Raw genomic sequence first — 18078 nt, forward strand, 5'->3', positions numbered from 1 at the left:
GTGTTCACACAGAGATCACAACTGCTATTGTCTTTCTTCCAGCTGTGCACCTTCTATTCAAAGTATGGATTTTGGTTTCATTCACTTTTCTGTCTCATTTTATTTGATTTCTTAGCCTTAATTGCAATTATATTGTATTATATTTTGTTTCTTTCTGATATTATATTAATAAAATTAACTTTCCTCCTTAGATTTTTGCTGCTCTCCTTTTTTTTTTTTTTTTGGAGATGGGGAGGGGTGTGGGGATAGAGGGCCTCTAGGTCTGCTGCCCCCCATCACAGGCACAGATTAATCTACATAACTTTGTGACAGTTTTTGTTGGAGAATTTTAGGCATTACGAAGCTTTTAACATTAGCAGGAAAAAAAAAAAAAAAAAAAAAGGGATTACTTTAAGCTAGGGAATTGTAGCTATCTTTAACCTTCATAGATTAGATTGTAGGCTGGGCAGTCTGTCAGACTCTGGAAACTGTACTGTGTGTTTTTGTTCTTTTTTTTTCCCCCCTTCTTTAGCAGCTGCCAGCTATGAATCTGTTCATTTGTTCTTTAGTTTAGGAGCACTATATAAGGGATTAAAAGCCATTATGTTTTTTGGAACTTACTGGTTTCTTATTAAGTTCATCATTTCCTGTTGTGGAGTTCTGTATATATATATATATATACAGAATATATAACCAAGTAAGGGCACTGATGGAGACACCTGCTTGCTACCTATATGCAATGTTGCATGATTTGAATATTGAGAAATACATCCCAGATGGAATAGCTAACTTTACAAACAACACGATGTTTAAACCAGTTTCCAGGCTCTCTTCTCAGTTCTTTACATATTTTTGGAATGTCAATATAGTGATCATGGTTGTGTGCAGGTTATCAATCTCCCTGAATGTATTTCTCTTCATTTACGTTATGTGGAAGAAGTCTTCCCCAAAACCAGAGAATATTGACTGGTAAGGAATATGGAGAGGTTTAGGAAAAATCTTAGAAGCGTGGGGACCCACCATGCCATGGGATTTCACCCTTGAACATCTGTGGGATCCCAAGAAACTAGTGAGTATTTGAGTCTGGGATGGTGTGGCTTAGATAGATCTAAGGAGGTACAACTTATGTGGGGATTGGATTGTGCTTACTGCTCTCTATAGAATACTGTTCTGAAGAGAGAGTTTCTGAGCTGAGGTTCTAGCCAAAGGGGGAAATCTCTAAGTCAAATCTGATCAGTTACAGAAGACACCAGTATCAATGTCAGTTGCCCCTCTGGAAGGCTAGAAATGGAAACAGGCATCCTCACATCTAGAACAGAAAGAAAAAGTGGAGGAGGTAGAGGAAGATAGAGGCAAGGGGCCCTCCTCAAAAACCACCGTCATCGAGAAAGGCAAAAGAAAAAACTAAGAGACATGGAGAGGAGAGTGATGAGGGGGAAGTCATCATTACCACTGTTCGTTGAGCTCTGAAAATGACTGAAATCGAAGGCTCAAGAAGGGAGTTTACATGGCACCCGAATTAAACTACTGTCACCTGCTTGCTTTGCTAGTCGGACAATGGGGCCAGTAGTGTGTCTCTAGATGGTAACGAAGTTAGTCAAATAGGAGGCATTACCAAAGACTCAGCTATTGACAGAGGGATTAGTAGATGTTTGGACAGAGCCACCACCCTCTGGGAATGAATGTTAACAGCCGTGAAGGAAAGATATCTCTTCAAAGATTATCTGAAGCCTGAGATGAAAAAGTGTAATACGGTTGAAAAAGGTATCCAATATTTGAGGGAAACAACTATGGTGGAAATGTTGTATGACCCCATGTTTGTTCCTAACAATCCACGATCCTGAGAGAGTGAGGAGTATGCCTGATATATGGTGGATACTCATAAGAACAGCACCAGAAAGGTACTTTGGCACACTAGAAGTAACGTTTGACAGATGCAAGGACCAACAGAGAAGACCAGTTTTTGAACTGATTATTACGCTTCAGAACCTTGAACAAAAATACCTCTATCTCACGCTTCCAATTCAGCCATCTCAAAAATAACAGAGACTAGATAAAGTGGAGGAGGAATTGTCTCTATTGATTGTGACAAACCTGTAGTAGTATCAGAAACACCTGATAAAGATCAGGACAATCAAAGGAGTCTACTGAAGGAGTTGATCAAACTAATTAAAGGTGATGAACCCTCCTCCTCATCTGTATCATTGTAAATCGCAGCTATAAAAGGCAAACACCTGCCTGCTCAAGCAAATAACAGTAGTAAGACTACATTGTGCATTGCCTTGTGTCATTACCTACATGACCATGGAGAAGACATGAAGAAGTGGCATAACAAAACCACTCCTGTAGTGTGAGCACAGGTGAGAGAATTACAAAACAGATCAAGCCAATTTGCAGAGGTAAAGGCTATCCAACTGGACTTAGATGTTGCTGAATGGGAGAGGTGGCCAGTGCTTTATCTTTATACTGACTCATGGATGGTGGCAAATGTGTTATAGGGGTGGTTACAGCAATGGGAACAAAACAACTCACAACAGAGGGGTAAACCTGTTTGGGCTGCTGAACTGTGGAAAGACATTGCTGCCTGAATAAAGAATATGGTTGTAAAGGTGTGCCATGTAGATGCCCATGTGCCCAACAATCGGGCTACTGAAGAACAGAAAAATAACCATCAGGTAGATCGAGCTGCCAGAACTGAGGTGGCTCAAATAGACTTGGACTGGCAGAACAAGGGTGAATTACTTCTAGCTCTGTGGGTCCATGAGACCTCAGGCCATCAAGGAGGGGATGCAATATATAAGTAGGCTAGAGACCGAGGGGTGGACTTAACTATGGGCACTATTGCACAGGTTATTCATGACTGTGAAACATGTGCCATAATTAAACAAGCCAAGAGGATGAAAGCTCTCTGGGGGGAAGGGCGATGGCAAAAGTATAAATATGGGGAGGCGTGGCAGGCTGGCTATATCACCTTTGCATGAACTTGCAGTGGTAAGCATTACCGTGGTGGAAGCAACCACTGGGTGGCTTGAAACATATGCAGTGCCCCATGCTACCACCCAAAACACCACAGTAGGTCTTGAGAAACAAGTCATACAGGTGACAGGGCACTCCAGAAAAGAACTGAATCAGATAATGGGACTCATTTCAAAAATTCTCTTATAAAAACTTGGGCCAAAGATCATGGCACTGAGTGGATTTATCATATTCCCTATCAGGCACCAGCTTCTGGTAAAATTGAATGATACAACAGGTTGTTAAAAACTATGTTGAAAGCAATGGGTGGCAGAACACTTAAGCACTGGGAGAAGCATTTGGCAGAAGCCACCTGGTTGGTCAATACTAGAGTATAGATAGTCAACACTATCAGTTGTGATGGTCCTACCCAATCCAGCTCCCTACATACTGAAGGTCCCTGTAGTACATGTAAAGAACATGTTGGGAAAAGCAGTTTGGGTCCTTCCAGCCTCTGGAAAGGGCAAACATCTCTGTGGAACTGTTTTTGCATGGGGACCTGGGTCCTCTTGCTGGGTGATGGAGAAAAATGGGGACAGCCAGTGTGTACCACAAGGGAATTTGATGCTGGAGAAGTGCAGTCAATACTCTCTTGTATATATGTATGTGTGTAATATTCCTTGTATATATGTGTGTGTATAATGCATTTTAATTGTTTGTTTGTATCTATGCATATACACTAAGCGTGATGTACTGATGTGGAATAAGGGGTGGAATGTCATGGTGTTATGATTCTTGTTATAAGTACTCCACATCATAACATTATGTAAAGCACGGGGAATTAAAGAGTTAATACTCCAGTTCTGTGGACTGACAACCATATCTGTTTCTCAGAAAAGAAGAACTACATAACCCAGAGGACTTTGTGTTCAGAGGGGAAGATATGTCATGGCCTCCAGTCACAGGGCTTGCTCTCTTGCTTGCTGCCTGGCAGTGTGTGGGTGTGCTCCCCAGCTGTGAGTCTTCGGTTCAAAGTAAGGCTTTTGGTTTCAGACACTCTTCTCTCTCATTTTATTTTATTTATTAGCCTCGATTCCAATTATATAGTATTATATTGTGTTATCTTGCATCTCAATATCATATTTAGTAAAATTAAGTTTCCTCCTTAGATTGTTACCACTGTTTTTTTTTTTTGGGGGGGGGGGGGGGTCAGTGAGCCTGCAGGCCTGCTGCCCCCTATCATGAGCACAGACTGATCAGATAACTCCGTGACACTATCACATAACTGGCTTTTATTACAGAGTCCATTTGAGTTTTAGCTTTTTAAAAAATATTTTGTTGAGGTGACAGACTTTTTCAGTTCCACTATTCTGTCTTTACAAAGCATTTTCTGATATGTATCAAATCTGCCAGCATTTCTCTGCATATAATGTCTTTTCTTTTCAAATTACAATCTTTGAAAACTGTTTCCTTAAAAATAGGCATAGTGCCATATTATGTCTTGACAAAGAAATACTCATCTATCCATTTTTCACTGAACACTCTTCCTTCATCCATGTTTTTTGTTTGTTTGTTTGTTTGGTTTGGTTTTTTTTGTTTTTTTTGGGGGGGGATTCTGTTTTATTCTGATAGGCCATCAGGTAGGTTAAAATACTAGTACTGGCAATCACTGTTTTTCACTCAAGTGGCACAAATATATGCCATGTGTAATACATGCAGGTTTCCATGTGATTGAGTGTGTGATGGACACAAGAGGAAGAGTCAGCACTGTACCGTGCCCTCACCTTCCTTTGGTTTTGACCCAGACAGTGTCAGTCACAGATCAGTGGTTAGACTGTTACCAACCAATGGGTGTGCATCTGGGTCCAGGCTGGATCACTTGGTGGCGAATTGTGCCAGGTCGCATGTGGTTTGTGGGCTGTGGATTGCCTGCTTTACAGGGTACATGTTGCTTCATTATCTGTGCATTCCATATTTTAGTGTAATATTAAAAATACTAGTAAATATTCAAAGAACTTTATTAGTAAGTAGATCATTAGTTTTGGATTCACATCTTAGCATGCTGCAAAATATTGGATCCTTAGTTTCTTTTCAAGTATCTGCTTCAAAACTGAATGTAAAATATTTTGCTTTCAAGTCCTTCAGTGTTATGTTTACCTGTGTGGACAGGTAAAATACTATTCTGTGACCACTAAACATGGCTAACTATGACTAACTTAGAGGCATAGCACTTACGCCGCTAAGTGCTGTCCTCTAAGTTATGTTAAATATTAAAAAACAGGATATATGTTATAATACTAGTAATATTCTTCCTAACAAGGCAATGTTGGAAAGCTAAATTAGACTTCATACAGGATCACTTGATGATGCTTGGTTAATTGAAACTGATTACTCTGTTCTCTCAACAGAGGCAGCTGAATGCTTATCATGATGAACGAGACATTGTGACATTCACTGAAAAAAAAATCACAACTTTGTAATTTATTTTTTTGTTAAGTAGTTTGCAAACTTAGGTTGGGTTTTCAGATGTTCCTGATACCTTATTTCTCCTTGAAAGGGTACACAATCCTATCTACACTACATTTTCTTTTTAAATAGTAGAGTGTTTCTTCTTACTTTTCTCTACTGCAATAGAATAATTCAAGTACGAAGGAACCTTGGGACATCCAACCTCATGCTCAAAGCTGGGTCAGTACTGCATTCTGACAAGACTGCTCAGAGGTTTGTCCTGTTCAGTCCTTAAAACCTCTATGAGTGGAGAACGTACAGCCTCTTTTCAGAATCTGTTCCAATGCAAAGGTAGGCAGTGAGAAGACATTGTTATTTTAAGTGATGAGTTAAAAATCTATTGATTGGAATTGTTGTAATTAATTTCTAGAATCGTCACAACCTCTAATTCATTTCTGCATTTGCAACTGATTATACTGTGTACTTAACAGGAAAAAAATTAGAAAAGGAAAAAAAAAAACACTTGCATTGCTGATCTTTACTCTGATGGAAAAATTAAGGAAACAAAACTTGGTTACTAAGACGTACAGTTTGAGGTTAAGTTACTATCATACAGAAATAGTAAACAGTTCTCCAGAGAATCAACAAAAAACTTATTCAGACTGCTGGTAAGGAAGCATAGCTTTGCTGACTGGTTTTGGATACTGGCTCTGTAAGACATCTACATACAGAATTATAAAGTCCTCTGCCTGTATTAATGTAGACATTTCCAGTACTGAATGACTGAATACTTTGATTTAAAAACTGCAGAAATTGGTAGATGGAATGCTCTTGGTCTGCAGATTGAGAGCAAGAAATTTGTATTTAATTCCAAAAACTTACTAGAAAGATTCAGTAACTGTAGAATTTACAGTGCTACTTTGCATTGCAGACTTTAAAATCACTTAATGTTGTGAAGTCTGATGTTGGAGTTACAGTAAAACCGAAGCTTCTTCAATGGACAAACTTGCCTTATGAGTAGAAAGTTTCAACTATTACCCTTTTTGAGAAAACATCACAAGCAACTATATATTTTAGAGATAGGGACAGAAAACAATTATGCTTCATGCTATCACCTTTTCATAATGAAGGCGTACTCTGTGCAACTGAGTACTGCATCCTTTTGGCAAAATGGGGAAAAATAGTTTAGTATTGGAATAATAGTTCAAAGTAATCAGGTTAGCACTTTATTTACATATGCTTCTGTTTGTGATCATATAGGGTGGCAGTGCGTATTCTGATCTGTTGTTCCTAGACTCAGTTTGGTCTTAAATGACTTTTATTTCAGATTTGTTTTCCATTTATTACCTATATACAGTGCGTACTTATTCCCCTGTTATCAGTTTTACTGCCTCAATTCAGTGAAGTTTTGCAGTAAATTCAGTTGGATCAGAAAAGGCAGCTCCAATTCATCTTAAAGTTTGATTGCCATTGTCCACAGCAAAGGTTTGTCCGTCTTGATGGTCACAGTCCCAGAGTTGTCATAGGTATTGGAAGTACTGACAAGCGTTCCGAACTTCAATACCTGGTTAGCTACAAAGAGAAAGAAAGAGGCTTGTTTAATGGTACTGTTGAAACAAAAGCATTTATGAATGGGCATTTGCTAGTCCCACAAAGAAGTCCCATATAAAACAGCTGAGTAAATCTAACCTAGATTAAAAAAAAAAAAAAAAATGCTGTAGTAAATACCAGTTAGTTAGAAAAGTAAGAACTCCAAGACCTTTCTTTCTTTCAGTCTGCAAAACAAACTAAATGACAGGTAGCAGGTGGTGATCAAGAAGTGTGCAAAGCAATATATAAAGTTATTTTCTGGGTTTGGACAGAAGATAGATAAATATTCCAATTGTGATCATGAAGGTGGGCTATAATAAACTCATGTACCATAATGACTCATGCAATGAACGTTATACTGTCCACCAGTTGCTGTAAATTACACAGGGGGAGTTGATGGATGTTTTAAAAATGAGGAACAGTCAGAAAAAAGGTAGGACATAGAATGCATTTGGTGTCCCATGCTAAATATGCAGTTGCCTCTGCTCATTCCTTCTCCCACAAATTATGAGCCTGAAATGCACTGAAGAAATTGTTTCATCTGCTAGCTATATGATTGGAAGGAGAGAATAACATCTGAGTTTCACCTCTGTTGTAAACAGAAGATTCCTACCATCTGAGTATCCTGGGAGTTTGCAGCATAACTGCAATGCAATACAGAAGATTAAGAAGGAAAAAAACAAGTAGTACTGTACTCAATAATCATGCAACTAAAATAAATCTGCTGTATCTTGACAGGATGATTTTGGACACGCAACAATGCTAGACAGGGTCCTTGACAAATGGCAGGACAAAGGAATTATGGTGTTTGCTTCTAGAAGAGAGAGCAGAGGCTGATTAGGCAGTGCCTTGCTACAAGTGGTGCATGGGGTGAGGTTGCCAGAAAAGCCAGATTTCGCACCTCAGAGGTAAGCAGATCATTTAAGGAAGCTGAAGTAATACATGGGGAGAGTTCCCTGTGTAAAAATACTCCCCAGACACACCTGTTCTAAATCCCGCCTGGAAACATCCGTAACTTAATATTTGTTTTCAAATATTTGTTGACAGACAATTACTCACTTTTTGTTAGTGTGTATTTTGAACAGAGGGAAATCCTAAAACATTATGAATCAACTTTTATCTTTCTTTTGTATAAACCCGCTCATTCTGTATAATTCATTGCTTCTTGCTCAAGACTAACAAAAAAATTCTTACCATTTTGGCTTTGCATCTGAAATAATGGCTTTGTAGAAGGCAAGAATTAAGAACAACGTGGCAGCTTAATGAAACCAAATTAAAGCTGTATTTCTTCATGCATAAAATGAAGTGAAAATCTTGTTTGCCTTTTTTAATAAAAAGTTCTTGCCCGCTAGGTGGAGATTTTTAGCTTTCTCTCAGATTTTTTTTCTGCACAGATCAGTTTGAAATGCTGAAGTGAAAAATGCAAAGACTATTAAAGAAGTACTGTTAATTCACATGGCTCAAATTGACAAATTCCAATTACTTAGTTTCACAACCAGGCAACTTTTCCACTAACACAGTTAAAAATGCATGCTTTCTATGCAATATGTTTAAACCAGTGAAGGAGATAACAGGATGTACGTACATACTGCTTCCAGGAAAACTTCCTACTGTGTCAGGCACTATGATGTAAAGTTTACAAGGTCAAAAAAGTGAAAAGTTCTACCAGTTCATACTTGATCCTTTCCTTTTCTTTTTAAATACCTTTTAGTATGCTTTGTTAAGTTCTAGCAAGAGCTTATGCCTTGGAGAAAACCCATTCAACAAAGCCATTCTCACTGTTGATTTTATTTTTCTGAAATGTCTTCCAAAGAAAACAACCTTTTTGCTGTCTTGTATTTAGTATTTATAGTTTTGACAGGTAACAGAACTGATGTTAAAAAAGGTTTTCAGTTTGCAGTTTTTATAAAATTTCAGTCTGGAAAAGACCTGCAATGTTTACAATTCTGTAATTAGAGTAATTTTTACTTTGGGTTGTTGAAAACTTTCTTTAAGATAAATAGTGATTTTTCATTTTTTGTTCTTTTTTTCTCACAAGAGAATTCAAGGGCTGATTTAGATGAAAAGAGGTGATTCAGCAAATATGACAGTCCCCTCCAGATCCCGGCAGCACTAGACCCCTTTTCACTTAAAGTTTGGCTTAGTGCTTTGGTTCCAAAAGAACTGTGTTTACGGATAATAAACTGTGAGAAAAATATTCTAACCAGCCCTTCCAGGATAGCTCTGCTATTTTTCATTGCTCTCCGTTCATAAAGCCAGTGTGTCTCTGTGGCACTGGGTCTAGGTGGTTGTGCCTTGAGGGAGAGCAGTGGGGTTACACGAGAACATAACCAAGTCATAGCTCTACAGCGAGCTTATGAAGCGTGACTGCTCTGGAGTTTAGAAATAATAATAATAAAAAAACAACACTAAAAAAGTGCCATTAAGAAAAAGCTGAAGCCTAAAATTACATTTGTAAAATCCTTATCAAGATTATATCTCTAGAGCAGTAGTGAGTTTTATTTTTCTGCTGGCAGTGCTAAAAATAAATGAGACCCAAGGTTGCTGCCAGCTGATGTACCCACTGCTGCACTGCATACTTTCAGCCTGTAAAATGAACAAACAGACTTCAATTGCAGCTGCATTTGGCCTCCTCGTACCATCAGCTGCTGCAAAAACACTAACTCCCAGTATCAGGTTACTCCTCAATAATTGTGTTCATGATCTAGTAGACTTGTAGTCATTATTCAAATGACTGCATTGTATTATTTAAGGTACTTACAACAGAAGAGAACTTATATTAAGATTGAATACATATCTTACAAGCTGCACTTAAGCAGAGCTCGAGGGAGGCATATACAGAGAAGAAATTTCTTCGTACACATATGTAGCAAAAGCAAACCATGTCATTATTTTGAAAGGCTTAACTGAATGACCAGGCCCTCTGGTTATTCCTACATTTTTAAGAGAACCATGGAGGATTTAGGGATACTGAGGGTCAACTAATGGTCACGTTGGAAGGAGTTCACAAGAGGCAAGTCCTTCCTTACCCAGGAGCAGATTTGGTGATAGCAGTGGATTTGCTGTGAGAAGGGCAGAACAGCCATGCCTGGTGTCTTTATCCAAAGACAGTGAGTCAAATGGAAGCCTCCTGGAACTCTCTAGCTGTCAGTAACACAAGGGTCCCCATTCCATGGGATTTCAGCAACAGCTCAGAGCATTACTGAATTGACCACAAGTGTTTGACAGCAAAACACCCCCACAATGAGCATATCATACCACAATAGCTACACTATACTGCCTTTTCTCAACCTTGTATCTTGTTTACTTCTTGAAATGTGTATTGCATATATATATATATGTATATATATGTATACTGCAAATATAAAGTCACACCTTGCTGATTTCCATCACTCAAAATGGATGTTTGGAATATCAAAATAATTAAATATAATAAATATAATAAACAAATATAATTAAATATTAATTATCAGCCTTATTACAAGCAATGTAATTCTTTCCCCTAAGCAAATGTTGCAACAAAATGATAGGAAATGAAGATCCATAAGCTAAAACACAAGTTAAATATTGAATTACTATTTGGTATCCTGTTACAGTTTATCTGGAGAGGACTTTCCTAAAGGTCTGTGTTAGGAGAAAAAAATGTCATTTAAATTGGAAGTATTAGTAATGCATGAGCTTTAAAAAAAATAGTTGATAGCCTGATTTTCCTTTCATTTCTCCTTCTTTTACACCTGTCATTATTCTGACTTCACTGAAGTCAGTCTTGGTTTACATGGATGCATATGGAGGAAAAAATTGGGTCCTTGATCTCTGTGCAGTGGGAACTGCAGAATGGGAAGTTGCAAATATCTGGAATTTACAGTAAAGCATGAACTGTTTTCAGTGCTGATACTACACAGAAGTGCCTCAAAGGCTGGCTGGGTCTGCTTGGAGGGGACAGGACCACACAGAGTTTGGAGTAAGCAGGGATTGCATTTCGCAATTTTCACAAGTGCTATAACTTTTGGTAGCTGTTTGTGCAGTACACAGCAGTATTTTTGTAATCTCACCAGACCCATATGAGTGAGCTCACAAAAGCAAAATGTGGCCCCATCTTGCCCAGGTTCAGGGGAACTGGGTATCCCTGGTCCAGGTACTGGTGAAAGATGTCAGCTAGGGGCTCTCCAGCAGAGTGCCTAGCTGCATGCTGGTGGCAGCGCAGGAGATGGCAGTGAAAGCACTTACTATCAAGCCTTAACTGTATCATTTAAAAAGAGAAAGCATGTTAATGGAATGGCATGTTCTACCCTGGATAGAAACCACCCACGTTGGGTGAGCCTTCAGAAATGCAAATGGATGTTAGAAGTTTCCACATTTATTTCCAGCAGAATCCTCCAGCTTTGTAATCATGACACTGTGGGAATAGCTGGAACTCCTACTGTCACATCAGCTGCTTGGGAGCAATTTAGAATGAGAAGATGATAAAAATGAAGGTAAGAAATAGAGAGCTTCTCTACCAGCATCACTGCTGCAACTGCTGCTTCCCCCAAACCAACAGGAATCATTAGCTGCAGAAAGTCTCCACAGCCTATTATCAGTATTTTAGCACTACTAACAAGATGTGCTCCAGTGTTCATCCATTCAGAGTGTTTCTGAAACCAAAGTTCTTACTCTAGTTCTGTAGGCTGCTGCCCCCACCTCCTCAAACTGGGCATGTGCAGAAGGAGGGTACACACAGTTTACTGGCTCCATGAGCCCCAGGGCAGTGGGGCACAGCAGGGAGCAGGGGCAGCCTGGTGTTCAGTGCAAGAAGCAGTGTCTCTTGGATCTTGGCACTACATGGCAAATAAATGACTTGCATCAAATTAAATCCCTGACAAATAATTCCATTATGCAAGCTTTACTAGCAAATGACACAGTTTCCTAAAAGAGTTTTATGGAAACGTGATATTACATTTACCTGGAAAAATGAAAAGAACAAACCAGAGTATTCATCCTCATGCACAAAGAGCGCCATCAATAAAGCAGCTATGCCTTTGTCTGAAACATTTCTGTGAGAGTGGGTATTTACTACTTCAAAACCTACCCTGATCGGCCACTGACAGCTTACAAGGCACATGCTAAGCTGCTTGCTCTCCCTGACAGCTGAGCTCAGGTGACCAACCAATGAACTCTATTATACTCATAATAGAAAAGTGATTACACTTTGCCTTCCTGGCAGCACTGCTTCCTTTCAATGCATAGAGTAGGATCTGTAGGAGTAGGATCTGGAATGAGGTCATTAACATCCCTACAGTTACTGTCAATTACTTAGAATTTTAGACCAGTTTGCTTTCTTCAGGAAAAGACAAGTGGACATGGATAATATCACCCCAAGGATGGAGCCAGAGAATTATTTCTGTTGTAAAATGTCCCCTAGGTATGCATACAAGTAAGTGTTTTGATTTTTAATTTTATTCCTTTGTCTTTTTGTTAAACAAATAATTAACATGTTTACTAACACCCTGTGTACCTCTGATGTCTATAATGCCATTACTGATATTCATTAATTGTATTCCATTTATCCTCAAGCTTATACGGTAAACATGCAACATGTGTTGATGCTCATGGAGCTGCAGCTACTCTGAGCACACTCACAGGCAACCCAGCACAGGGCATGTGCCTGAGACAGAACATGAAATCCAACAGGAGACAGCAAAATTCTGTTCTCAGTTCAGCCACTGGGTTGGATCAGACTGCTTCCCTGCCCTCAGAAAAAGTAAGGATTTCATTGAAATCGTGTCTTTGCCCACGGTGTCTTTGCAATTTTCTGTCTAAGCCACAGTGTCAGCTTCCCCCCCCCCCCCCCCTTTCCAACAGAAATGTAACTTATCATGACACAGCAAAACCTCTTTTTAGCCTCAAATAACTGCTGCTTCTCCTCTACCCTCTACCAGAGCACTTGGCTCTAGGAAGGCTGCAGAAGCGGTGTCTGCCACATGCACGAATCTATCAGTTGTGTTTGCAAAAACCTCATTTAAAGGTCTTCAGTTTGCTTTTGCAGATTGTTTTTGGATACAAGTCTCAAGCTTGTGGTCGATACTGCAACTACAAACAGCTTCTATTGAGAGGTTTGTCCCCATAATTAAAAAAAGGAGATGCACTATTGAAAACAAGTTCTAAGTCTCATTGACTGCCGAAGACTTCATTTGAGTGGAAAACTGGCTGCTGAGGATTCTTGAGCTAGTTGTGCTCTCTGAAACTGACTGATTTCCAGTAATGATTTCCAACAAGAAAAGTGCACTCAGTCTTGCTCTGCTTCCTCCTCCTGACCTCCGCAAAGCCTTTTTTCTCCTCCCTCCCCACTTTTACCAACTGGCTAGTAGTTCATCATCTGTGTTCAGAAATGGTGCATGCACTTCCAAGCCCTGGGACTACGGAGGTTTCAGTGCTTTGGAGTGTTTTTTTCCTTTGCTGTCTCTCCCCTAGCAATGCTGCCTCGGAGCTGGACCATGCTCTCTGCCCTGGAGGCATGAAGCAAAGTTTTCTATATGGATCATGCAGCCCCATGTCAGGCATTGCTCAGAGCAGATGACATAAGCTCTTGACTATCAAAGGCAGAGGCTAAGTGTACACTAAATTAATGCAGGGCACTGGGCAAAGCCATTGAAGGTTTAACACAGTTGATTCAATACAATTCAACTTTCAAGCACACTGATGCAGATGTATTGCAATGCTCTCACTGTGGCACAACAATGCAGTCAGTAGGCTCTCACATTTTACTGTATGGAGGGCATGACTTTGGCATTTAACTTAACAACAGCACACTGCAAGAAGTGTGAAGGTAATTACAAATCCAGGAGTCACAAGTAAAATAAAGGGCTCAGCCGAGTGCATTATAACTCTCCTGCTTCTGCCAATAGCAAACAATTTCTAGCACTTGGGGCTGAAAGACCTTGACAGCTGCAATTGCCAGGGAAGGAAATATACCCTCAGAAAGACTTTCTTCAGGCTACAGTGATCTTCTGTAAGATAAATCAGATTTATAGTCCAGAACATTACTATAGTCACCTGATAGTACTGTCATCTTTGAACACTCGTCATTCCACACTAATTGTCAGTGTCTAAGGAATGTTGTAGGAGAAGCATTTCTATCAATAGCTAAGACCTTATGAATTTTATTTTGATTTCAAAATCAAGCTTATTAAATATGATTGGATCTTAGTTGACATTGGCCATTTGACATACTTAGCATTCTCCACTTCTGTTTAGTAGTCGCTTTTCAGAGTATATGATACCTGGCAGAATTTCACTGCATATTAACTATCTGTTTGGATGTTTAAAACCACAAAATTGGAAGTATTTTTCTACTTTGCAAATAGGGAAAATTTTACTGAAAGCAAAATTACCTCATGTGAAAAGCAAATTTTGCTAAAAGTCACTTCAGAAACATTTCTGTCAGCTCTCGAAACAACAGCTCCATTTCCTCTTAAGTTCACATCTTTCTTAGGAATATCTGAAGGATGAAAGAATAGTGCTATAAGAGGTTTCTGGTTAACTCTTCCATCTACAGCATAGCAATACTGCTTTTCAGAGGTGCAGCTTAAATGCTAGAAAAGGAAACAAGCAGATTTAAAAAAAAACACAAAAAACTGAGTAACTTTCTATCTTGAGGAGAGTCATAGGTGAACAGTTTTATTTCTCATATTACTTTGAAATCTGCTTTAGCTAGTTACGTTTGCTTAAAATTGAAACAAATCCTGACAACATGATTTTTTACATGCAAACAAAGCAGATCAATAATAAAGCAAATAACTATTTCCAAATTATAAGCATTCCTTTAACTACTACTAAGAGGTTTCATGTCAATAGTTTCAACAAGTTTGCTGCAGAATGCATTAAAAGATAGATCTAACTATCACTTGTGCTCATAGTAAATATGTTTAATAACTCTAATCTTTTGAGTTCTACAGCCGCCTATACTAAATATTCTACAGCATGCAAATAAAAACCTCTGTGATACCTCCTTTATGTGCTTATGATGAAAGCAGAAATATCGAAGAATATGCTGAAACATTTGAAGATCAACCTTGGGATATTCTAATTAGAAGAGATACTTTTCACAATTATCCAAGTGCAGAAGTCTCAAAGCAACTTCATTTCACCTCTTGGGAATGTGGAGATAGGCTCATACTCCTCTTAGTACCATAACTTAAGGATTTTATCATTATACATCACTACAAAACACCCAGTGACATCAAAACACCCAGCATATCTCCAAGGAAATCCTCAAAAACCAAAGTTTGTCTCAGGCTTTGGGCACATCGGGCTTGGTGATCACTGAAAGTGATACATCAATTTTGTAACTAAAGGCATGTTTACCTACCAAAGGGCTCAGCTTCTGTAGAATAAGCAGGACAGCTCTTCTAGTAAGAAGCAGTCTTCTCTTAAGAATAATCAAAATTTCACATACAAGCCCACTGCAACGCAGACCTTATGAGACCAATGGCAACAATTTGCATTGGTGCTCTACATCAGGCAGGAAAAAAGTCTGGTTTGGAAAACACAAGGTGAAACATCAACATTTCTAGGGAGAAGTGGAGAATTTGTGCAAGTTCTGTTTAGAAATGACACAGAGAAGTTCTGCAGCATAGAGGCCTGCGTGTGGCTAGATGTACTGTGTCATGAGGAGGAATGACATCTTGATGATACAGATTTTGAAGTACGGGGATCGTTTACAGGTATGTAAGTAGAAAAGGGATTAATAAAATGTCAAGCCTAAAAGCTGTGAACAAAACTATAGTTGTATGACTTCTAACACCACCACTGGCCAGGCAGATGAATCTCTGCTTGCTGCTTTGAAAAGGTACTCATAAATAATCACAGGGCTCTTGGGCAAAGCACAGAACATTTGGGGAGGCAGAAAGCTCTTACGTAAACCTGATGTCAGTCAGACACAAAAGGGTGACCTACAGGGGCCACATACACACAGACATGCACGCTCTACACTGGAAGCCAGATGAGGGCTTACAAACAATGCTGTAGAACAGAAAGAGCCTCACTCTTCAACATCTGAGTGCAGAAAAGCTGTTCTTTTGAGAGAGAAGAAGGACACTTCTAGAGACCTAACAATAGAAGAAAAGTCCCTTGGAGAGGCCTATCTTACTACAACACTCTAAATTCACTGCATGCAGCTTGCTGGCTAATCACAGGTAAACTGTTTAGAATTTTCCCTTGAATCACTGACTTCAAAAGGCATGGGATGCTGAGCACTGTGCAGAGAAATCTCCTGTAACTTGGAGAAAGACTGGGCAATATCACTGATGTAGGCAATGTGTCACTTCCTTCCTCTGGCTGCTATTAATGGTGAGGAGAGGAGCTCTGTTTCCTGGGCTGATGGACATGGTCCTGGCCCCAAAAGCATGCGTTACATACAGCACAGTGTGAACACATGCATGAGAAACTGGCAGGTGGAAGCAGCTCTCGGAACCTCGTTATTGCCTAGTTTGCTTGTTCCTGAGCTCCTCCAGCTTGCACAATCTGTAGAGCCTCTGGGAAGGCAGCTTTAGAATTGGCTCACTTGATGGAAAAAGCTGCTCTACTTGACGTATGTGACGTAAAGCAATGTGACAGTGATTGACAGCTAGACATGGGGAGAGAGGAGAGGAAAAATGAGTTAAGAAAAATGAGTTATTGTGTGAAGGAGCAGAAGAGAGAAAAAAAGAAAAGATTCCTCATAATCACAGCATGTGTGCAGTGTCAGAGATAAGAGCTGCTTTTTTTTAGAATAATAATCCTTACTAAAATCAGTTGACACAAGTTTATGATTATATAAATAGTACCCTGGCAATTACTGGATATTTTTCTTCAAAACCTAATCTTCCCCAAACAGAATACAGTAAATTAGAAGTCTGCCAGTTGTCTCCCCTTCACATTGTATGAATAGGTAAAGTAATGAGAATATAACCCCCAGGGCCTAGCCCTGTCTGCACTCGCGTTTATATGGACACTCCTCATGCATATTTATAATAAGCCAGAACTCGCCTTCTCTTCTCTCTTGCATTGCTGAGCCAATTGCAGCCTTCATTGACTGATGTAACTATGTTGCAACAAACTGGACAAAAGCTGCTGCTGCTTTTGTGCTTTCTTATTTCAGGTCTGAAAAGAGAAGAAAAAGCTGTAATTGATTCCATCAGTCCTTTGTGTATTAAAACAAAAGGTAACACACGGAGAAACCTCCTTCCACTAGAAATATGAGGAACTCAAACGTTTTGAGTCTCTCTTTCTTTTTGAAGGCAGTACATGCTCAACAGAGATGATCCACTTCAGCCTATCTTCAGCAAACTGTTAGGTTCTGGACCACTAGCATGGAAAAATGAAGTCCTGGGGAAAAAAAAGAAAATAAACAAACAACAACAAACAGCAAAAAGGGGAATGATACCAACTTGAAGACATTTGTAACAGAACTGGAGTTGTTAAAATACATCAAGGAAAGAAAAGCTCATTTCAACAGACCCCAGCTGGCTCTTACTGTTGAGTAAAATATCAGTTTCCAGAGCTCCAGGAGAAGTGCTGGAAACCACTACTCAGTGCTGCTATTTGGAAATAAATTTTTACAAGCATCTCATGAGAATGTGCCATGCTTGCATTCAGCCTAAAGGAATTACCATAATCAGTAAACAGGTTATGCTGTAGTTTTCCTTCTTTTGCCTGTGTGCATGAAGCTCTGTACAACAAAGTCATGGAAGGCAAGGTTCGGAAATTAGATGCACAGCAGTTGTCTGTCTTTCAATACAAAAAACTTTTCTTCCAGAATAGGACCCAAATGCTGGACTTTTGGGATTAAATTCTGATTTTACACAGATGCGAATATCAGTATGGAATCATCAACTAATATACAAAACCCCTTCCCAACAAATCCTTAATTGCTAATGGGAATTTCAGTAACTGCGCTCTTGAAAATCTTGACACTCGAAACTTTAAATTTTTATTCAAGGTCATAATTAAGAGTGTACATTTTGAGTACATTTAATATCATCCTCAGGGACAGCTGTAGTTCTAAGGCTCACACACACCACCTTTAGAGTATGTACGTACATAATTTGGACCCTTATATAGTCAGGCTAGTTAGCTGCTCTTTTCCGC

At 39.2% G+C, this 18078-nt stretch overlaps 1 protein-coding gene across 11 annotated transcripts in view; it reads right to left on the minus strand.

The window, feature by feature from the left end:
- Positions 1-4203: 4203 nt before the first annotated feature.
- The window catches only part of TPK1 (thiamin pyrophosphokinase 1), a 347987-nt gene continuing 334112 nt past the window's right edge, over positions 4204-18078 (minus strand). For 5 of the 11 annotated variants that reach the window (XM_040696447.2, XM_015275901.4, XM_015275898.4 and 2 more), the window contains one exon: positions 4204-6954. In XM_040696447.2, coding sequence (XP_040552381.1) covers positions 6836-6954 — 119 coding nt within the window. In that variant the 3' untranslated portion in view covers positions 4204-6835. Of the gene's footprint in view, positions 6955-14342; positions 14450-16977; positions 17092-18078 lie in introns of those variants that run through there. The other 6 variants (XM_015275897.4, XM_040696441.2, XM_046933844.1 and 3 more) reach the window with 3 other exon arrangements.

Source organism: Gallus gallus, chromosome 2, assembly GCF_016699485.2.
Source record: "Gallus gallus isolate bGalGal1 chromosome 2, bGalGal1.mat.broiler.GRCg7b, whole genome shotgun sequence".
Classification (NCBI taxonomy): Eukaryota; Metazoa; Chordata; class Aves; order Galliformes; family Phasianidae; genus Gallus; species Gallus gallus.